Raw genomic sequence first — 23,686 nt, forward strand, 5'->3', positions numbered from 1 at the left:
TTGGGGGGGGGGCGGTGTTCTGTTCTGAAGTTTTCATTTTCTGTGTCTGCCTGTTTGTCTCTCCAGTTTTAGGGTTAGCAGTTTTTCCTGTGGCTTCAATTCTCTGATGAATCTAAGATTTGTTGTTTTTTCAGCTTGTTCAGCCTTTTATTTGTTAGTATGGATTGGCAACTCCTAATCTACTTACATGTTGTACATGAAACCAGAAGTCCTTCTATTAGAATTTCATTCATAAAATCCTTAAGTCTAGTTAACTGGAAGATTATTTCCTGATATTTCAAGCAAGGAGATGAGAATGGAGAATAAAGAACTGCAAGAAAGATGTAGGGATAAGCTCATGGGGCTCTTGAAAATAGCAGTGAGCTATGGGAACAGGGAAAGAAGCAGAGGTGGAGAAAAAGAAGATCAGGGAAGTTATGAGGGACAGTTTAGGAACTGGATGACCAATCTGGAGACCCATGGTGGTTGTTGAGGATAAAAGTGACTAGAATGGGTTTAGAGAATATAAGGAAAGATATCTTATTGGATCTTATGGGTCTCTATTACTTTTTCTTGCTGAGATGGATGGTTGAAAAAATATGGGGTGAGATGTGGATAGACAGAATGCTGATTTGTTTTATGTGCATATGAATATAGTGAAGCTGAGGTGTCAGAAAGAAGCATCTCACATGCAGTAAGGACCTGAAATAGAGAAATGTTTGTATATCTAGTGTCTAACGTAGCTCCTGGAACTGAATGGCTGCTCAATGAATATTTCCTGAATGGATGCATAAATAACTCTGCACAGTTTAATCAACACTTTTTGAAAAGTACTTATAATAAAAATTAATTTGACAAAAAGTTTTATCTTTTATTTCTGTAAGATTTGTCAATGAAAATATAAAAATAAGCATCCCAGGATGCCTGGGTAGAAATCAGAATCTCAAATTCTAGACCATATAGGAATGCATTGTATCAACAATCCTATTCATTTACTTTGCAATTAACTCAATTCAGTTTAGTTCCTCAATCTTTTTTCAGATCCCTCTCTTCCACTCCCATCCTCCTACTCCTTTTCTCCTCTTTCTTCATCTCTTTTCTCCTCTTTCTTCATCTCTTTTCTCCTCTTTCTCTTCACTCTTCTCATCTCCTCACTTCTCCCCCTTTTCTTCATCCTTTCCTCTCCCTTTCTTCATCTGTTCCTCATGGACCTTGAGGGAAGTAGTCATGGTGGGTATATACATGTGATGTTTCTGAGAGGGGGAGGGAAAGGGAGACAGGCAACAGGGATACAGTGAATTTCTGTAATAGAAGAGTGTAAGGGAACAATTTGGCTGGTGATACCTGGTGGTAGTGGAGGGTTGGAGAATATGTTTGAAAGCTTCCTTTACACAACATGCACATATTACTTACATTAAATGGTTTTTTGGGGTGAGATGACTGATGAAGATTATTCCAACCACTCCCAACAACGTTGGAGCTGCCACTGTAGGAGAATAATTTAGCAGTCTATTTCAATTATCCAGGCCAGATATTATAGCAGCTGGAACAAAGATAGCAGAAGAAAAGGGAGGAGAAGACAAATTGTAGAAAATGGGCTAATGAGAACTGCAGAACTCTCAGCACATAACTCTGCCTAAATCCCTGCACGAAGAGACTTTCCACGCCCCTAGGATGACTCCCAGCTCTCTGTTGATTCCAAACCTCCATTAAAGTGCCTGAGAAAGCTCAACACATCAAAGATAATTTACTGTTCGTTCTATACAGCCTGATGATAGGTCCCTGACCTATTTTTCTCAGATTATTGTAAAGGGCTTACAATTGTGAATATGTATCTCTTACAACTCAGAAGTGTCTTTTTCAAGGACTTGAAAGCCATCCCATTGAAATACAATAATCAGGAAGGATAGGGCTTTTGTTTTCAAGTCTCTGTGGGAAGATAGATTCCTGACTTTGATAACTGCCTGCTAACAAACAGCTTAATTGCATTTATACTGACCAACCTTTATAGATTTTCATTTTTCTGACTCAAATGAAGCCCAGTTCTTCCCCCTCCCTCATTGTCCCTTTAAAAGGCCCAATTACCTCTGCACATATTGGAATGGAGCTCAGCTTTTCCTTCTACTGTCAGTAGTTACTGAATAAAATCTGTTTTCACTGCTTTAACTCAGACGCTGTTTATCTTTGACACTAAGCATGGTTTAGTTTCACTGTCTGGTATGGACGGCAACGAATCTAATGAATCTATGGAGGGTTTTGGGACTCAGTCTTTCACCACACACACACACACAAAATTGAACAAATACTTGTTTGGGGGAAGCTGGTAGGTAGGAAGGAGTAAAATAGGGAGTGAAAGGGCTAAGGAAGCTGTGATCAGAATGAAATAAGTATTTCATGAGGTATGGCAGCTGTGGTGAGAAGGGATCATATAGAACAGCAATTGGGGAAATCTGGAAGCAGATAGCACCCTGGTTCTATCCAGTTTCCTTTCCCTTCCTACTTTCCTTCCTCCCTCCCTCCCTTCTGTCATTATTTCTTTCCTTTCTTATTAAGTAACATATACACGTGATATACCCATCTATATCTATATCTCTAGATATAGATAGATAGTACAAAAGGGCTTAGGATGAAAAGCAATAGTCCCCTCACTTCCTTTACCCTGCTCCTCTCCAGAAGCAACCCCTTTGAACTTTTTTGGCCATTTTATCTGGAGGTCTCTATGTCTAAATATATTATATAAATACCTATCAATGTCCCTTCATTATCAATTTTAGACTTTATTGACTTCTTACTATGGTCAGTGAGAATTTATTTCCCTTCCACTTTTAAACAAGTTTGGAGATGAGTATGCTTTCTAGACTTCCCAATGAGTACCTGGTCCCAGCAATAACTTTCATTGTGTGCATAGTATTCGAAAGACTTAGTTGTAATCACTTTGGATGTAATAAGTCATTTCATTACAAGCTCAGTTACAGGGACTAGTAATAAAAAGAAGACAAAGACTTAAAAAGCAGGAAGACAAAAACGATGCTCGGCCTTCCTCACAGAAAAATGTTAAGGGTGAAATAGCAATTAAAACAGCAACAACAACAACAACAACAACACACACGCGCACACACACACACACACACACACACACACATACACACACACACACAAAGAAGCTAGCGTTGAAGCACTGAAATTGAAAACGTCTCCTTTAATTCTGCGTGGCAGGCCAGTTGGGTCAGGCCAGCCCACAAGGAAACAGTTTACAGGATGTTAGCTTCCCACCCGACTCAAGGCGGAGCGATAGCAGCTATGGCGACTGGCGACGCTCTTTCTCCGCGCAGTATCTATGGTAGTCTTATGAGTCCACCCGCCCCTTGGGTAGCAGCCGTCACGTGACGGGCTTTGGGATTACAGGAGGTGCCCACGTGATCCTGGCCTGCTGTCGGTGCCTGCGGTGAGGTACCTGGGCTCCTGAAGGGCGGGCGTTTAGGTCATAACTGCCGCTGCCGGCGGACGCTCTCGGGCGACCAGGGTCGGTAACGACAAGCCGGCGGGGACAGTCACTACTTAGTGCCTACCGCACGGGTCTGCTCTTTCTGCCACCTCCGCCATCTCCACCTCTTTTCGGGTGAAGTCACATTTGCGTTTCGAGACTTTGGGTCCTGAGGCCCAAACTCGACACGAGTCCCCACCACTCCTCTTTTTCACTCATCCTCCGTCTCTTCCTTTGCACCACCACATCATTTAGCCTTTGAACTGGCCAGCTAGGCTGTTCCTTGAGGCCAAGTTCAAGGCGGTTTAAAGTAACCGTGGGGAAAGCAGCCCCCCAGTGGACAAAGGCGGAGGCAAGAATAGAGCAGGCCTAGCGGCCACAGGCAATTAAAGTAGGCGACTGAGGGTGTGAACAGGGAAAAAGGAAAAAAAAAAAAAAAAAAAGAGTACTGCGGTTTAGAAAGGACTGGAAAGGACTTGTTGCACGATGGAAGAATCTGACTCTGAGAGAAAGATGGAGAAAGAGAATCTGGGGCCAAGAATGGATCCTCCCATAGGGGAACCTGAAGGATCGCTAGGGTGGGTGAAGTTTATTATGTCAAACCTAGAATGGGGGTTCTAACTGAAGAAAATATCATGAATTAGAACACCCCACCTGTGATAAATTGCTTTGATTTACCGTAAGGTTGATTGGTGTCATGCTTTTGGTGACAGGATAAACTGGAAAGAGGATCGATTGGTCGTTAACTGGGCAGAAACAACCCTTGGGATGGGCCTAATATTAGTCCTGAGGTTGAGGGAACTGTTCTAATTGAGAAGATAGTTTTGAGTTTCTTTGAATTATCAGTAAAAGAGATTTAACATCATCATGTTGAGGATAAGACGACTAGGGAGAAGGTTGGTATTTCCAGGGCAGAGATCAGTGGCTTGAGAGTACTTTCAGTGCATTTTTGTTTCTGAACTTGAGATTTCTATTGTATATACTTTGTGCATGTAATGAGTAAAATATGACAGCTGACTAAACATACTTCCAGGTTTTAAAAATAGGCTAACTTAAAAATAATAGAGGACATTCAAATAGGACAGTATTGTTTCACTAAAGCACTTATATATGTTGCTTTGATAATTTTTTTAAGATAATAAAAAATTAAATCTTGAATTTTATGGCTCATTTATATCCCTAAATAAACCTTAGGAGCCATCTCCTGAGCACTGTAATTAAGGGTTAGGGAACTTGAATCCAGTTTTATAATTTAGGAGAACAAGGACCTCTTTAACGAAGTTCCTGCACACAGCTGTACTCAGCTGTTGTGCTAAACATGTTCTTTTGCAACTCCACATTTATTTGTATTTTTTAAATTCCAATTTCTAAGGCAATGGATCCTGGAAACTGTCTTTTGGTTTATATCTGCAGGTGGGTGCTACCAAATACAGCCATGAAGAAAAAGGTAAGACATGTTAATTACATCAAATACATAAAAGTGAAGGTAAGAAGATATCATTCAGGAAATAAATTTGTGGTGTATATATATCATCTTTCCTGGACCATTTCAGGAATCTTCTACATTTTCTCTTTGACTCTTATCCCCTTCTCTGCTATCAGATTTAATTTTTCTAATATTTAAATCTAACTGGGTCATTCACATACTTCCCAAAGCCCATAGAATGAAATTCAAGTGACTTCATAGTATAGAATGCCCTTTAAAAATCTTTTCCTGACTAAACCAATCTCCCACACCTGTGCACCTTGTCGTAGCTCTCTCTACAGAATCTGTTTTTCTACAAATTACGAATTTGCATTTTGTGCAAGCCATACACAAACACTAAACAGGCGTCTTCCTGCACATTTTTGTGGAACCCAACTTAAATGTTACCTCTATAATGGCTCATATGAGTTTTCCAAGTGGAATTGAACATTCCTTCCCTTGTGCTCTTATGGTACTGTGCCCCACCTGGGGGTTAGACAGAATCAATAAGGGCACAGTTCTGGAGCAAATTTCTGAAATTTGGGCTTTCAGTTTCTTCATTTGTAAAATGGTGATAATAATATGATCTATCTCATAGGGCTGTTATGAAGTTTAAATGAGTAAATGCATGTGTAGGCCTTAAGTTAGCACCTAACACCGTTAGCCTTGGTTACTCTTTCCTAAGCAGTTGAAGATTTCTTAAATTAAAAAACACAAGAAAAACACCATATTTACCCGTAACTTCATCCAATAATTCAATTATATAATTCAGTTTGCTAAAGGAATGTTCTTAATGAGCCTGTCCAAAGTTGCTATTGGGGTAGCTTAGTCACTTGAGTGTCTGACTCTTGATTTTGGCTCAGTTTATGATCTCATGGTTCATGAGATGGAGCACTACATCTGTCTCTGCACTGATGGAGTGTAGCCTGGTTGGAATTCTCTCTCTCTCTCTCTCTCTCTCTCTCTCTCTCTCTCTCTCTGCCCTCCCCACTAACACTCTCTCTTTCTTTCAAAATAAATAAATAAACTTAAAAAAATAAAGTTGCTGTCAATAAGGTTGGCTAAAAATACCAGAAATTTCTGTGTGATTAAGAATAAAACAAAGTTATTTTTCCAACAGCCTTAGACTGGCTTGTCAGTAACATTTTGTTAGTGAGATAAAGTTATGTAGCTAAATAGCTAGATTAGATTAAATTGAGTCTGAGTGCAATACACTTTTGTTAATACTCCCTACATTTGTAATTAGAAAATTTCGTAAATTATTTAGGGCTTGAAGATATACCCCCTTCATTTGAAAAGCAAGGTAATTGGAACTATAGTCCATAAATTTTAAAGTTTGAAAAGACTGAAAAGTTACCTTACCAAATTCCCTCCTAGTGCAAGAATCTACAGTATCTTTGATAGGTGTTTTTCTGTCTTTGTTAGGTGCTGACTTTGATATGATGGCTATTCACCTTCATAAGTTCACCTTTTCCATTGGAAAGTTCTCATCATTAAAAACTTGCTAGGTTTATGTCTTTGTTTTGATAGCTTGGTCATTCTTTTGATGAACATATTTTAAGCGCCTGTTATATGTTACACACTGGAGATACAAAGGGTATTCTCCCTGCTATTCAAGAACTCAGAGTCTTGTGAAAGACCAAAAAAATCCCAGATAACCGCAGTGCATTATGGTCTTTGCAATGCTCTACAAGTGCCATGGGAGGAAAGAGGTGAGATGCACCCAAGCCAGCTTAGGACATTGAGATCAGAGAAGCTTCTTGAGGAGTTGGTTACTGAACCAAGTCTTGAGAGATGAATGGAACTTAGCTGAAGGAAGAAAAATGAATGGAAAGTTATTGGCAGAGAATACAGCATGAAACAGAGACATAGAGCTGGGCTGCCTGGAGTTCTGGGAGCAATCAAAGTCGATATAAGCAGTTTAGTTCAGTTCAGTATGGCTGGACTCTAAAAGTTCCAGGCCAGGAAGGTCAGGAGGTAATTACAGAGAAGTAGATAAGCCAGATCAAGGAAGGTCTTATATGTTGTTTAAGGACTTGATCTTGTAGGCCATGGGACACTTAAAAAAATATACAGAGTATACAGAGTAATTAAAGAATAAAATCATAGAGTAAGTAGAAGGCATGAGACCAAGGGCAGAGGTGGAAAGGTTGACCTTAATCAGGAGGAGGAACTTTCAGTTACAATGAAATCCCCTGCCAGGTAGTTCAGTGCATGAAGCATTAGATTATGAGTCAGGGTTTGATTTCCTCAAGTTGTTATTTCTCTAACATAGTTCTGAATATATGATAGTGTATAATGGTAGCATAATAAATTCATGTGATTATATTGCCAAGAGGATGTGTGATCCATGACAGGTAAGTGCCTGGTCCCTGGAATTTTAGGTATCTCTGTATTCACCATTGGTCAGGGAACTAGTTAGTTACAAGTATCTGCAGCAGGTTGTTGGTACTGTCACTTCAGTAAAACATCAAGTACAGGAGAGAAATAGGTCCCTTTAGACTTGATTTGCTCTAGATTTCTAACTTCATTGTTTTTTCTCACTTTTTCATTAGGTGCTGTTGATGGGTAAAAGTGGGTCTGGTAAGACCAGTATGAGGTCTATTATCTTTGCAAATTATATTGCCAGAGACACACGTCGCCTTGGTGCAACAAGTAAGATGTTTTATCTTATTGTGAAATCAGGTGATCTTAACTATTAATAGTCTGCATAAGGCACTTGATTGCATTAAGTTAGGGATGCAGAGGTTGAGAGATTTGTTTTGGAACATGTTTCTCCTTTGTTTTTCATTCCTTCTCAGAGGGGTGTGGCCTAATTCTGGTTACTACTACTTGCTCTCTTGGGGAAGGTCCCTTCTAGGTTGCTTACCAAGTAGGATACCCTTGTCCAATTTGTTTTTTGTCCTGCTGTTTCTTAAATAAACATAGGGACCCTTTTGTTTATTTGTTCCTTTTTTGTGGGGGGTTGTTTTTATTATATAAAAGGAAATAACATGATAGGTATTAACAAGCATAACAATAAAATCTCTAAGACTTTTTTAAAGCTGTTAGTCATTAAAAGGTAAATTCTGAGTGGTGGGGGCTGTGGGCAGGAGGTTAGCTTGATGTGTATTCTCTGCTGCTTCTCTTCCTGGATATATATATAGATGTTCTCAATGGAGTTCCAGCTCTGACTTGAGAAATGTTTCATTGCCCTTTTTTGTTTGAATGTTAAATCTGGCTTCGTAATATAGGCTAACTGGACTGCTGTGGCTGCCAGTTCAGTGGATCTATGCTTCTGGAAGACCTCTTCTGTCTCTAGGTTGTAATGCCAATTTATTTTGCAACATCCAGGCATTTCTGGATTCTGCCATGGTCCTTGGCCTCTAAGTGATGAAAGCATTGCCCTACCTGGCTTTCAAAGATTCCTGATCTGGGTTTCTAGCATCTTGAACACTTTTAGGGAAAAGTCACCCACTACTTCATAAGGTATCTCATTCTTGTTTCAAGAACCACAAACATTTTAAAACAGTTTATGTTCCACACCCTAGGATACAAAGAAGGATACCTCATTTTTGTTTATAAAGTACTGGGAGTATCATATATATATATATATATATGTATATATATATATATGCACACATACATATATATACACACACATACATACACCCACATACTGTCAAAATTGGAGCAGCTTTAAATTTTTTTTTAATGTTTATTTTTATTTTTGAGAGACAGAGAGACAGAGTAGTGGAGGAGCAGAGAGAGAGGGAGACACAGAGTCTGTAGCAGGCTCCAGACTCTGAGCTGTCAGCATGAGCCCAATGCGGGGCTCAAACTCATGAACCCTGAGATCATGACCTGAGCTGAAGTTGGTCGCTTAACCGACTGAGCCACCCCGGCACCCCTGGAGCAGCTTTAATAGTTAGAAAGCTATTTCTTAGTTAGAACCCTAAATGTATTTCCCTTTTGTTAGCTGGTCCTCTTTTTGTTCCTTTGTGTCTCTACAAATATTTGAGTATGATTAATGTCTCAATCTATCCTTGCTTCCCAAATCTTATCTACCTAAGTTAAATATCTCCAGTTCCTTCATATATTCCTCATTTGACATCATTTTGAAGCATTTTAAGGGCTTGTTTGAATGTGTCTATGTTTTTCTTAAAGTGCTGAGACTTGAATATAGATGTGATCTGATCAGATCAAGGTAGGACTATTATATTTCTTATTCTGGGCATCGCACTGCTGTTAGCACAGTCTAGCCCCCTACTCTTATTTTTTGGAGTGGTTTTCATTATATTGAGTCATACTAAAAAAAATTCCTTTTCACATACATTGTTACTAAAACACGTATCATCCTTTTGACTCTTGTGCAGCTAATATTTAAAATCTAAGAATAAATTCTTATATCTATTAAATTATTCAGTTTTGTTTGTTTTAGCCTTTATGTTCCTGTACCCACTGTTTGTTAACTGTGAAGTCCAGGATGAGTCTTTATCTCTCAGGGCCTCAGTTTCCTTATCTGTAGAAAAGGGATACGATACTGTTTTCATTTTATATGCTTATTATTTCATCTGTTCTGTTAGCTATTCTTAGCTTGGTGCATTTTGTACATTTGATAAGCACCTCATCTAGTTTTCATCTAAGCCATTCCTCAGAAATTTTGGTCAGGACAAGGTCCTATGGTTTGTCATGCCTTGAGAGACTTCCTTTTAGAAAAGTACCTCTCCAGACTTCTTCATGTCTTGGTTTGCTAGATTTTAATTTGTTTCTATTCCCCCAAGTTAAATATCTAGACCTAATAATCATATGGTTTCAGTATATTAGAGGAAGCTGGTATTTATTATATGCTTTTTTATTTAGTCTTTATATTAGCTTCATTTTGATAGATGAACTAGAAGTTGAGCTTACTCAACTAGCAAGTGTTAGAACTGAAATGTCATTATATGCTCCTGCTCTATCCATTGTTCTATAGCCACTATTCCTGGGGAATTTCATTCTTTGTGTGTTTTAAATTATGTACATTTTACTGAAGTACCTTTTTCTAGTCAATTAATATTTTTGTGTTTAGCTAATCAGCAGAGGTTGATTTACTACCCTAAGTCTAGTGAATAGTCATGCAACCCAAATTTCAAAACTATTCAAGCTACTTGAAATAGTTTTGAAGTAATCTAGCAGCAGCATTAAAAGGTTACAAACAGAATGTTGCAAATTATATGAACCCCATATATTCAAGCAGTCCATTTATTCAACAAGTGCTTTTCTCAATCGTCCTGTGTGCCAGGCACTGTGAATGGGACAGGACACTTGTCCTTAAGAATATCGCAAGTGGGAGCTTTATTGATATACTTTGCTAGCAGTTGCTATATTTCCTTAAAGGTAGTAAAATATGCTTTAAATAATTATGTTGGACTTAATGCTTGAATGTATCTGCTGAAGAAAAGTCTGGATTCTACTGCTAAACTTAAAGACTACTTGAAAATACATATAGTGCTTTGATTTTCACTTATTGGTTTTTTTATGCAGTTGCTGATTTTCTTTAAAAGTAGTAAAAGAGTACTTCTAAAATATTATATCACCTTTAATGGTTTCCTAGTTTGTCATTGCTGAAAAAATCCAGTTTTATTTTGTTAAACTTAGAGCCTACTGTGTTTTAAACTTTGAGGTAAAGATACAGAATGGTGATATAATTAATTTATTAGAGGGCTATTAAAATGTGTTTGTTGGAATAGTAAACTTGTCAATAAAAATATGATTTTGAAGTATTTTAGTCACAAACACTGTTGACAGCTCCAAGATTTCTTACCTTCTCAAAATTCTCTGTTCCCTTGGCTTTTATTTAATGCTTTATTACCCTGGTTTTCTTCCTTTATCTTTAACTATCCCTACTCCTTTAAAAAATATTTTCTTCTTTCTGTCCCATAAGTGTATGTGATTTTCCAAAGCTCTCTTCTGGTTCTTTTCAGTTGCTCTTATGACAGCAGGACAGGAAGAATAGAAGAGGGAAGCAGAACATAGGGGTTAGATCATAAAGTCTTATAACCCAAGTCAGGTAGTTTGAACTGAGGGTAGAGGGCAGCCCCTAGAGAATTTTAAACAGAAAAGTAACATGATCAGATTTTATTATTTTTAATTTTCAATTTTAATTACAAAAGTAATACAAAAAATTCAGGTATTATAGAAGTGTAGAAAGTCTACTTCCCTCATCATCAGGCCTGCTTCCTAGGGACAACCACCATTAGTAGTTTGAACTTGTCCTTCTGGCCTTTTTTAATTTTCCTGGGTGTATACAATCATACATATACAGAGACTTTTTTTTTTCTTTTTAAAGAAGGATGGAGTAAAATCTGCATTTTGGAGAGACCATTATATCTAATATGGAGGACAGATTGGACGGAGGCAAGGGTAGAAGCAGGTTGATAAATTAGGAAACTATTTTAGTAGACAAGGTAAGAGATGATGGGACCTTAACTTGGGTTAAAGTAGTGGTAGTGGATATAGTGAGGAGAAAATGAATTTGGGATATATTTAAGAGGTAGAGTAATAGAACTTGCTGATAGGTTTGGGGGGAATAGTAGAGGAAAGGATGGACTTAAGGATAAAATTAAGGTTTTGGCTTAGGCAACTGGTTAAATTCACTGAGATGGAGAAGACTGAAAGAATAGATTTTGTAGGGAAAATGGTGAGATGAGTTATATTTGGATACACTGAGTTTGGGATACTTGTGCATTATTCAAGTGAAGATGTCCAATACATGTTTCAGAAAGGGAGAGGGACATCTATATTAAGAGATACACGTTTATGAGTTAACAGTATCCAAATGGTAAATAATAGAAATAGAATAGAAAGCTTGCCTGGAGGAAAAATCTAGAGAAAAAAGTAGGTTGCCAAAGGTGAAATCCTGAAGAACTCTAACATTTAAGGGACAGAAAGAAGAATAGGAGGATCTGCCAGAGAGGTTATAGGTATGATATCAGAGGCCAAGAGAAGAGAATTTTTTGAGAAGAGAGTAGTCAACAGTGTCATGCTGCAGAAAGTAAGACTAGGACTAAAAAGTCCACTGGATTTGATAATGGGGCCACTGGTCACTTGATGAGAACAATTTCTGATATGGGAGTAGAAACCAGATTTCTGTCCCATGTGCTTCATATCTAAACAGTCACTGAATCCTGTCACTTCTTTTGTTATTGTCTTTCCCTTTCTCAGTAGCACTTCTTTCCATTTTTTTTTAGTACTAGACCGTTTACATAGTCTTCAAATTAATAGCAGTTTGAGCACCTACTCTCTCGTAGACTCTGTTGGAAATACAAAGACATGTAAGATATGATTCCTTTTCCAAGGAGGGGGAAGTAAGGGGAAGAAGGGAAATAGTTTGAGCACCTACTACGTGCCAGGCACTTGTAACTCCTTTAAACCTCACAATAATCCTGTGAGGTCAGTAGCATGCCTTCCATCTTTTTTAATAGAAAAGGAAACATACTCAGAGGTTAAGTGACTTGCCCAAGGTCACACAGAGAAGTACAGCTGGTATTTGAACTAAAATTGTTTACCTCCAATGCCCATGTTTTTTATAATAATGCTTTGCTGCTTATGATCTAGGTTATAAGAAGAAAAAAATTGCACAAAGTTTAGAGAGCAGTCAATTTAAGCAATAGATTCAAGATAGTCATAGAAGAAACACCACTGTATGATTGATTGTCACATAAATTGTATAAATGATAATTGCTAGACTTTAAGGAAATTTTCAGGATAAGAATTTTCATTATTCCTCCTTGTGATTTTTGGTGCCTGGCAGAGAGTAGATGCTTAATAAATGTTTGAATGAATTCAGAGGGAGTGATGACGGTAAGTGGGGGTGGCCAGGTAGGGCTTTTAGAGGAGGTGGAATTTAATCTGGGTTTTAATAGATGAACATAACTTTGAAAGAAAGGTGGGGAGGACTTTCTAGGCAGATGAACAGAGTAGGCAAAGTATAGAGTACAGAGAGAAGTGTAAGGCAGAGGTCGCAAACAGGCAATCTATAAGCTGGATAAGGCCTGTAGATATGTTTTGTTTGGCCTGTACAATGTTATAGAAAAATTGGAATTAGTTATTAATATGTAAAAGTTTCTGTAAAAATCTGGATTTCCTACTACTATTGGAAGTTTTAAAGATATGATCGTCTTGATCCCACATTCATGCCTGACAAATGAGCTACAGCTGAGTAATTGAGTAATTGACAACCACTCCATCATCCTCTTGGATGGATGTTTGCTCTCCATACATGATAATCTTTGCTTTTGTACATTACTGGCCTGGCCCATATTAGCAAGTTTGCGACCCCTGGTGTAAGGTATATTAGGGGTTGGGGAGGTAGTGGGGTTGGGGAGGACTATGAATAAACCAAATTGGACTGAAGCAAAAGGCTTTATTAATGTGACTCACTGGGGATATAAAGGTAGATTGGAAGGCAAATTCTAAGGGACCTTGAATGCCCCCCTGTAGGCATGGAGGAACCATTGAAAGTTTTTTGAATGGGGAGTGACATGTTCAAAGTAGTGTTAAGAAGATGAACCTGACAGTAGCCTATAGGATGAAGTAAAGTGGGTAAGGTTTCCTGATGAGAGATAATTATAGAGCTATTATAGTTATATAGGCTTGAAAAGGTAAAGGGCCTTCCTTAATGTTAGTGGCAAGTTGTAAAACAAGGAGTGGAATTGAGAGATTACAAAGGAATATCGATGAATGTGGACAGAGAAGTCTACAATGACCTGTTCCCCCCCCTCCAAATGGGACAGTGGTAGGATCATTAACTGAAATAGGGAAACCAATAGAGGGAGTGAGTTGGGTTATGTTTTATGCTTGTTTTGTATTTGGTGTTGGTATTAAATTTTTTTGTGGAGGGTGTTGGTGGGTTGGAGAAGAGCTATTAAATGGTATATGTCTCTGTCTTACATGTTGAAATGTTAACATTAATATTATAATTGGAGATTGTTTCTGCTCTAAGCACTAAAGTACTAAAAAGTAAAATGACGTACGTGAAAGCCAGCTCTGTAGCTCAGACTAGTTTAGGTGCCCACCTTGCCACTAAACTGCACTACTAAGCTAAATATCACCTTCTTGTTGTAGCTTTGAGCATTTCACTCCACTTTGGTCCTTCTAAATTCCATGGGTTAGTTCTTTTTGGGTTAGCTTATTTTGAATTTCACCTCACATGCTACAATACTAGATTTGTCATATTTGTCTTCCAGTTGATGTAGAACATTCTCATGTTCGATTTCTGGGAAACCTGGTATTGAACCTGTGGGACTGTGGTGGGTAAGTACCATCTGCTTGTTTGTGGGGCCAGTGGCAGTAATCATAGCACCTAGTATAATCAAGTGTAGAAAATACATTAAAGTAACTATCACTTGTAATAGATACATTCGATAGAAATTACTTCAGAACTGGCACTTGATTAAAGATTTCTGACTTTTATGTAATTGTGAACATGCCATATGTGACATGTTTAATCATCAGTAACATAAGCTATATCTAGGGGCTATATGTAGTATGGGATAGATTATCACCCTCTTTTGCAGGTGAAGAAATTAGGTTTTTATCTCAAGTGTCATAACACCAATGCTGAGTTCTTAGTCATCATACCATACCACCTCATTCTTTATTATTTTCAATCTCCAGGCAGTCTAAGCACTGTAGATTGCCCTAAGTATATATTCTCCAGCTGAGTTACCAGCTGTTGGAGGAGTAGGAAACAGTTTTTCCTCTCATGGCTGAGGCACTTCCAGAATAGTCCATCACAAATGCACATTCACTGTGCTTATATGTGGATACTGCTCCCTACAATATGGCCATTTGCATCTCCATGCTGCGCAGTGGTTAGGAGCCTAGGCTCTGGAGTTACATTGGGGTTTATAGCACACCTCTGTTAGCTGTGTTATCTTGGGTAGATTATTTAAACTCTTGAGCTACAGTTTCTTCATCTGTACAAAAGAGATAATAGTGGTACCCACTCAATAGGGTTGTTTTGATGATTCAGTAAGATGATATATAAATGCATAAGAAAGTTCCTCACAAAATAGACAGACATTATTGTTAGCTCAGTGTTTTACCAGCTCCTGGCATAGAACCAACCATATAACAGGTGCTGAATGAGTTTTTTGTTGAAATAATAATGAAATAGCCAAATATTCTATAAGAAAATGACTCCATTATTGCTAGCAGATGGTTCACTTAATGCTCTAGGAGCTCTCTCCATACAAATCCTTCCTCATTATCATTCTTCTAGTTCTGTAATCTATTTCAAGAGATTAGTCATAGTTCCTTGCTTTTAGGCACTAAGGTGTTATTAATTTTGCAGATAAGGCAGCTGACGTCCAGTGAGCTTATGAATCCCCCAAGGTCACACAGCTAATTAATAACAAAGTACAAGACTAAAAGCTCGTGACATGACAAAACTGTTTTTTTATTATTTTATTTTATTTTAATTCCGGTATAGCTAGCATACAGTTTCACATTAGTTTCAGGTATACAATATAGTGATTCAACAATTCCATACAGTAACCGGTGCACATCACGATAAATGCACTCCTTAATCCCCATCACATATATCACCCATCTCCTCCACCTACTTCCCTTCTGGTAACCATCAGATTGGTCTCAATACTTAAGAGTCTGTTTTTTGCTTTCTCTCTCTCTCTCTCTCTCTCTCTCTCTCTCTTTCCTTTGCTTACTTGTTTTGTTTCTTAAATTCCAACAAAACTACTGTTTTTTCACTGGCTGCCTGGTAATTGAGAAGTTCTTGGTAGGCAGTACACAGCCTAAGGATCAAAGAACAACACTTATAAAAAGTTATCTTGGAGTCATTGTCATATAGTTTAGAGTATATGATGGTTATTCATTCAATAAACATTCGCTGAGCACCTATCCTATGGCAGGCTCTTTGCATAAAGAAACAACGACAGACAGTAACAGACATGATCCTTGCTTTCATGGAATATATTGTGTAGGGAAGTGAATTCCATTAATTAAAAATTTGCACAGACACATGTAATATCACATTTGTGGTTAAGTGTGAAAAATAAAAACAGTGTTGGGGCACCTAGGTGGCTCAGTCAGTTAAGTGTCCTATTTGGCTCAGGTCATGATTTCAAGGCTCATGAGTTCGAGCCCCGCATTGGGCTCTCTGCTGTCAGCACAGAGTCTGCTTCGGATCCTCCTTCTCCCACTCTCTCTGCCCCTCTCCCACTTGTGCACATGCTCTCTCTCAAAAATAAATAAATATTAAAAAAACTGTTATATTAGGGACTATGGTGACTGGATTTGCTCAAGACAGGGATATCAGGGATAGTTTCTGTGAGGAAATATGGATTGAACTGAAATCTAAAGGGACAAGTAGGAGTTAGTTAGATGTGGAGATAGGGGAATAGCATGTGCAACAGAGTAAACAATGTGTAAATGCCCCTGGGTGGGTACACCACAGGCTAGTCCAAATGAGAGAAGGTCAAAGTGTATTTGGAACACAAGGAGAGGAGCAAAGAGTGGTGCAAGGTGGGGCTCAAGAAATAAGGTGAGGCCATACCTTTTTGGCCTATTTATTTTATTATTTATTTGCCTAGTAATTTGAAGCTGTAAGATTATCTTTCACATTGATTAAGCCAACAAAAATAGATTGTAAATAGGAGTGACTAAACCAAGGACTTGTTTACTACCTAGATTTTTTTTCCTACTAGACAGGACACTTTCATGGAAAATTATTTCACTAGCCAGCGAGACAACATCTTCAGAAATGTGGAGGTTCTGATATATGTGTTTGATGTGGAAAGCCGTGAACTGGAAAAGGACATGCACTATTACCAATCATGCCTAGAGGCTATTCTGCAGAATTCTCCAGATGCCAAAATCTTTTGCTTGGTACACAAAATGGATCTGGTACAGGAGGATCAACGGGACCTGGTAAGTAATATAAAGGGTGCTGCACAAAATGGTTGACATGCTTTCTAAACTTCTTTTGTACAGATATAGGTAAATGGTAGGATTGTTTTTAGGAAGAATAAATCTCAGCAGAAGCACTCAAAGTTTTTTTTTTTTAATATATGAAATTTATTGTCAAATTGGTTTCCATACAACACCCAGTGCTCACCCCAAAAGGTGCCCTCCTCAATACCCATCACCCACGCTCCCCTCCCTCCCACCCCCCATCAACCCTCAGTTTGTTCTCAGTTTTTAAAGTCTCTTATGTTTTGGCTCTCTCCCACTCTAACCTCTTTTTTTTTTCCTTCCCTTCCCCCATGGGTTTCTGTTAAGTTTCTTAGGATCCACATAATAGTGAAACCGTATGGTATCTGTCGTTCTCTGTATGGCTTATTTCACTTAGCATCACACTCTCCAGTTCCATCCACGTTGCTACAAAAGGCCATATTTCATTCTTTCTCATTGCCACGTGGTATTCCATTGTGTATATAAACCACAATTTCTTTATCCATTCATCAATTGATGGACATTTAGGCTCTTTCCATAATTTGGCTATTGTTGAGAGTGCTGCTATAAACATTGGGGTACAAGTGCCCCTATGCATCAGCACTCCTGTATCCCTTGGATAAATTCCTAGCAGTGCTATTGCTGTGTCATTAGGGTAGGTCTATTTTTAATTTTCTGAGGAACCTCCACACTGCTTTCCAGAGCGGCTGCACCAATTTGCATTCCCACCAACAGTGCAAGAGGGTTCCCGTTTCTCCACATCCTCTCCAGCATCTATAGTCTCCTGATTTGTTCATTTTGGCCACTCTGACTGGCGTGAGGTGATATCTGAGTGTGGTTTTGATTTGTATTTCCCTGATAAGGAGCGACATTGAGCATCTTTTCATGTGCCTGTTGGCCATCCAGATGTCTTCTTTAGAGAAGTGTCTTTTCATGTTTTCTGCCCATTTCTTCACTGGGTTATTTGTTTTTCGGGTGTGGAGTTTGGTGAGCTCTTTATAGATTTTGGATACTAGCCCTTTGTCCGATATGTCATTTGCAAATATCTTTTCCCATTCCGTTGGTTGCCTTTTAGTTTTGTTGATTGTTTCCTTTGCTGTGCAGAAGCTTTTTATCTTCATAAGGTCCCAGTAATTCACTTTTGCTTTTAATTCCCTTGCCTTTGGGGATGTGTCGAGTAAGAGATTGCTATGGCTGAGGTCAGAGAGGTCTTTTCCTGCTTTCTCCTCTAAGGTTTTGATGGTTTCCTGTCTCACATTCAGGTCCTTTATCCATTTTGAGTTTATTTTTGTGAATGGTGTGAGACAGTGGTCTAGTTTCAACCTTCTGCATGTTGCTGTCCAGTTCTCCCAGCACCATTTGTTAAAGAGACTGTCTTTTCCATTGGATGTTCTTTCCTGCTTTGTCAAAGATGAGTTGGCCATACGTTTGTGGGTCTAGTTCTGGGGTTTCTATTCTATTCCATTGGTCTATGTGTCTGTTTTGGTGCCAATACCATGCTGTCTTGATGATGACAGCTTTGTAGTAGAGGCTAAAGTCTGGGATTGTGATGCCTCCTGCTTTGGTCTTCTTCTTCAAAATTCCTTTGGCTATTCGGGGCCTTTTGTGGTTCCATATGAATTTTAGGATTGCTTGTTCTAGTTTCGAGAAGAATGCTGGTGCAATTTTGATTAAGATTGCATTGAATGTGTAGATAGCTTTGGGTAGTATTGACATTTTGACAATATTTATTCTTCCAATCCATGAGCATGGAATGTCTTTCCATTTCTTTATATCTTCTTCAATTACCTTCATAAGCTTTCTATAGTTTTCACCATACAGATCTTTTACCTCTTTGGTTAGATTTATTCCTAACCAAATTTATTTTATGGTTCTTGGTGCAATTGTGAATGGGATCAGTTTCTTTATTTGTCTTTCTGTTGCTTCATTGTTAGTGTATAAGAATGCAACTGATTTCTGTACATTGATTTTGTATCCTGCAACTTTGCTGAATTCATGTATCAGTTCTAGCAGACTTTTGGTGGAGTCTATCGGATTTTCCATGTATAATATCATGTCATCTGCAAAAAGCGAAAGCTTGACTTCATCTTTGCCAATTTTGATGCCTTTGATTTCCTTTTGTTGTCTGATTGCTGATGCTAGAACTTCCAGCACTATGTTAAACAACAGCGGTGAGAGTGGATATCCCTGTCGTGTTCCTGATCTCAGGGAAAAAGCTCTCAGTTTTTCCCCATTGAGGATGATGTTAGCTGTGGGCTTTTCATAAATGGCTTTTAGATGTTTAAGTATGTTCCTTCTATCCCAACTTTCTCAAGGGTTTTTATTAAGAAAGTGTGCTGGATTTTGTCAAAGGCCTTTTCTGCATCGATTGACAGGATCATATGGTTCTTCTCTTTTTTTTGTTAATGTGATGTATCACGTTGATTGATTTGCGAATGTTCAACCAGCCCTGCATCCCAGGAATGAATCCCACTTGATCATGGTGAATAATTCTTTTTATATGCTGTTGAATTCAATTTGCTAGTATCTTATTGAGAATTTTTGCATCCATATTCGTCAGGGATATTGGCCTGTAGTTCTCTTTTTTTTTTTTTTTTTAATTTTTTTTTTCAACGTTTATTTATTTTTGGGACAGAGAGAGACAGAGCATGAACGGGGGAGGGGCAGAGAGAGATGGAGACACAGAATTGGAAGCAGGCTCTAGGCTCTGAGCCATCAGCCCAGAGCCTGACGCGGGGCTCGAACTCACGGACCGCGAGATCGTGACCTGGCTGAAGTCGGACGCTTAACCGACTGCGCCACCCAGGCGCCCCTGTAGTTCTCTTTTTTTACTGGGTCTCTGTCTGGTTTAGGAATCAAAGTAATACTGGCTTCATAGAATGAGTGGCTTCATAGAATGACTGGCTCCCTCCCGCCAGTCCGTGGAGCGCGCACCGCCTTGCCACCCTTCCTACCCTCTTCCGTGGGCCTCTCGTCTGCGCTTGGCTCTGGAGACTCCGTTCTGCTAATCCTCTGGCGGTTTTCTGGTTTATTTAGGCAGGTGTAGGTGGAATCTACGTGATCAGCAGGACACGCAGTGAGCCCAGCGTCCTCCTACACCGCTATCTTCTGAGTTCTCTCAAAGTTTTTTAAAAATACTCAGAAATTTTCCATGGTAAGGGAAATATAATATCCATTTGGCAAGTAATTTTCAGGTTTATGTAAGGAACTTGTCAATGTGATATCATTAAGCAGCCTGTATGTTTTCTTAATTAAGTAAAATTAACATATAGTGTTATATTTTAGCCATACAGTATAATGATTCATCAGTTCTATACATTTCTCACTGCTCATCAAGGTAACTGTATTCTTAATCCCCTTTATTTCATCCATTTTTCCCAGCCACCTCCCCTCTGGAGACTAGGAGTTTGTTCTCTGTATTTAAGAGTCTGTTTTTTTGTTTGTGTTTTTTTCCTCTGTTATTGCTTTGTCTTGTTTCTTAAGTTCCACAAATGAGTTAAGTTATATGGTATTTATCTTTGTCTGGCTGATTTCACTTAGTATTATATTCTCTAGGTTGATCCCTGTTCTTAAAAATGGCAAGATTTCATTCATTTTTATGGCTGAATAATACTCCATTGTATATATATATACCATATCTTCTTCATTCATCTATGCATGGACACTTGGGTTGCTGCCATATCATGGCTATTGTAAATATTGCTGCAGTATAGGGACCCACATATCTTTTTACATTTGTATTTTCCTTTCCTTTGGGTAAATACCCAGTAGTGGAATTACTAGATCACATGAAAATTATATTTTTAATTTTTTTGAGGAATCTCCTTACTGTTTTCCTCAGTGGCTGCACCAATTTGCCTTCCCACCAACAGTGTATGAGGGTCCCTTTTTCTTTACATCCTCATCAACACTTGTTATTTCTTGTGTATTTTAGCCTTTCTGAGAGGTGTAAAGTGATATCTTGTTATGGTTTTAATTTGGACTTCCCTGATGATTAGTGACGTTGGACATCTTTTCATGTGTGTTGGTCATTTGTATGTCCTCTTTGGAAAAATGTCTATTCATGTCCTCTGCCCATTTCTTAAATTGGATGTTTGGGGGTTTTTTTGGAGGGGGGGTTGAATTATTTAAGTTTTTAATATATTTTTTATATTAACCCCTTATTAGATATATTATTTGCAAATATTTTCTCCCATTTGGTAGGTTGCCTTTTTTGTTTTATTGATGGTTTCCTGTATTGTGCAAAAGCTTTTTTATTTTTATGTAGTCCCAGTAGTTTGATTTTGCTTTTGTTTCCCTTGCCAGAACAGATGTAACTAGAAGAATGGTTCTATTGCCAATGTCAAAGAAATCATTGCCCATGTTTTCTCTTAGGAATTTTACATTTTCAGGTCTCACATTTAGGTCTTTACTCCATTTTGAGTTCATTTTTTGTGTATGGAGTAAGAAGTTGGTCCAGTTTAATTCATATGCATGTAGCTGTTCAGTTTTCCCAGTAACATTTGTTAAAGAGATTGTCTTTTTCCTATTGTATATTCTTGCCTCCATTATGGTAGATTAATTGATCATATAAGCATGGGTGTATTTGTGTTCTATTTTGTTCCATGGGCTCTATGTTTATTTTTGTGCCAGTACCATACTGTTTTTATTACTACAGCTTTGTAGTAGATCTTGAAATCTGGGATTCTGATACCTCCGGTTTTGTTCTTCTTTTTCCAGATTGCTTTGGTTGTTCGGGGTCTTCTGTGGTTCCATACATATTTTAGGATTATTTGTTCTACTTTTGTTAAAAATCCTGTTGGTATTTTGTTAGGGATTGCGTTAAATCTGTATATTGCTTTGGGTAGTATGGACATTTCAGTATTTGTTCTTTTGATCCATGAGCATGGAATATCATTTCCATTTGTTAGTGTCATCTTCATTTTCCTTCTTCACTATGTTACAGTTTTCAGAGTACAGGTCTTTTATCTGCTTGGTTTATTCCTATATATTTTATTCTTTGTTTTGCAATTATAAAAGGGATTGGTTTCTTAATTTCTCTTTCTGTTACTTAATTATTAGTGTATGGAAATGCAGATTTCTGTATATTAATTTTATATGCTGCAACTTCACTGAATTCATTTACCAGTTCTAATAGTTTTTTGATTGAGTCTTTTGGGTTTTCAATATATAGTATCGTGCCATCAGCAAACAGTGTAAGTTTGAATTCTTCCTTACCAATATGGATGCCTTTTATTCCTTGTTCGATTGCTTTGGTTAGGACTTCCTATTAATACTATGTTGAATAAAAGTAGTGAGAGTGGACATCCTTGTCTTTTCCCTGATCTTAGAGAAAAAACTGTCAGTTTTTCACCATTGAGAATGTTAGCTGTAGGTTTTTCCTATGGTCTTTATTATGTTGAGGCATGTTCCTTTTAAATCTACTTTGTTGAGAGTTTTTATCATGAATGGATATTATATTTTTTCAAATGCTCTCACTGCATCTATTGAAATGATTGTATGCTTTTTCCCTTTTCTGTTGCTAATGTGGTGTATCCCGTTGATTGATTTGCAAATACTAAATGCCTTGTATCCCAGATATAAATGCCACTTGATCATGTTGAATGATTTATTTACTGTATTGTTAGATTCAGTTCGTTAATATTTTGTGGAGGATTGTTGCATCTTTGTTCATCAGTGAGTTTGCCTGTAGTTTTCTTTTTTGTCGTGTTTTTATCTGGTTTTGGTATCAGGGTAATGATGGCCTCATAGATTGAATTTGGAAGCTTTCCTTCCTCATATTTTTTTGGAATAGTTTGAGAAGAATAGTTTTCATTCTTCTTTAAATGTTTGTGCTGTCAGCACAGAGCCCAACGCAGGGCTCAAACTCATGGACTGCAAGATCATGACCTGAGCTGAAGTCAGATGCTCAACTGACTGAGTCACCCATGTGCCCTAGTCTCCATGTATTTGTGATCTTTCCAGATTTTTTCTTGTGATTGAGTTCTAATTTTGTACCATTGTGGTCAGAAAACATGCATGATATGCTTTCACTCTTTTATAATTTACCGAGACTTATTTTGTGGCATAACATGTGATCTGTTTTGGAGAATATTCCATGTGCACTTTAAAAGAGTGTATTCTTTTGTTTATGGATGGAATATTTTGAATATATCTGTTAGTTATATCTGGTCCAGTGTTCAAAGCCACTATTTTTTTGGGGGGTGATTTTCTGTCTTGATGATATATCCATTGATGTAAATGGGGTGTTAAAGTCCCCTGCCATTATTACTTTCAATGCTTGTCTTTGTGTGTATATGTTTGTTTCTTTATGTTCTTTATTTAGGTACTCCTATGTTGATTGCATAAATATTTATAATTGTCTTACCTCACATTGGATCATTCCCTTTATCATCATGTAGTTGTTGTCTCTTGTTACATAATGCTTTGTTGTCTCTTATTACAGTATTTGTTTTAAAGTCTATCTTGTCTTATATAAGCTTTGCTACCCCATCTTTTTTTCACTTCCATTTGCATGATAAATGTTTTTCCATTCCTTTGCGTTAAATCTGCATGTGTCTTTAAGTGTGAAGTGAGTCTCTTATAGACAGGGTCTTGCTTTTTATACATTCAGTCATGCTGTGTCTTTTGATTGGAGCGTTTAGTCCATTTAAACTCAAAGTAATTATTGATAGATATGTACTTATTGTCATGTTATTATTTGTTTTATGGTTGTTTTTGTAGTTTTTCTGTGTTTTTTTCCCCTTGTCCTCTTCTTTGTGGTTTGATGGCTTTCTTTACTGATACGCTTGGATTCCTTTCTCTTTATTTTTTGGTTATCT

The 23,686-nt window shown here is 37.9% G+C and overlaps 1 protein-coding gene across 5 annotated transcripts in view; it reads left to right on the forward strand.

Moving 5' to 3' along the window:
• The first annotated feature begins 3,360 nt into the window (after positions 1–3,360).
• RRAGB (Ras related GTP binding B) overlaps positions 3,361–23,686 on the forward strand; it is a 42,557-nt gene continuing 22,231 nt past the window's right edge. Inside the window, exons 1-6 of one of the 5 annotated variants that reach the window (XM_043571569.1) lie at positions 3,361–3,424; positions 4,877–4,910; positions 7,484–7,583; positions 12,140–12,223; positions 14,138–14,204; positions 16,619–16,841. In XM_043571569.1, the coding sequence (XP_043427504.1) occupies positions 4,899–4,910; positions 7,484–7,583; positions 12,140–12,223; positions 14,138–14,204; positions 16,619–16,841 (486 nt within the window). In that variant the 5' untranslated portion in view covers positions 3,361–3,424; positions 4,877–4,898. Of the gene's footprint in view, positions 4,042–4,876; positions 4,911–7,483; positions 7,584–12,139; positions 12,224–14,137; positions 14,205–16,618; positions 16,842–23,686 lie in introns of all 5 variants that reach the window. The other 4 variants (XM_043571568.1, XM_043571565.1, XM_043571570.1 and 1 more) reach the window with 4 other exon arrangements.

The sequence above is a fragment of the Prionailurus bengalensis genome, chromosome X (assembly GCF_016509475.1).
Source record: "Prionailurus bengalensis isolate Pbe53 chromosome X, Fcat_Pben_1.1_paternal_pri, whole genome shotgun sequence".
NCBI lineage: Eukaryota > Metazoa > Chordata > Mammalia > Carnivora > Felidae > Prionailurus > Prionailurus bengalensis.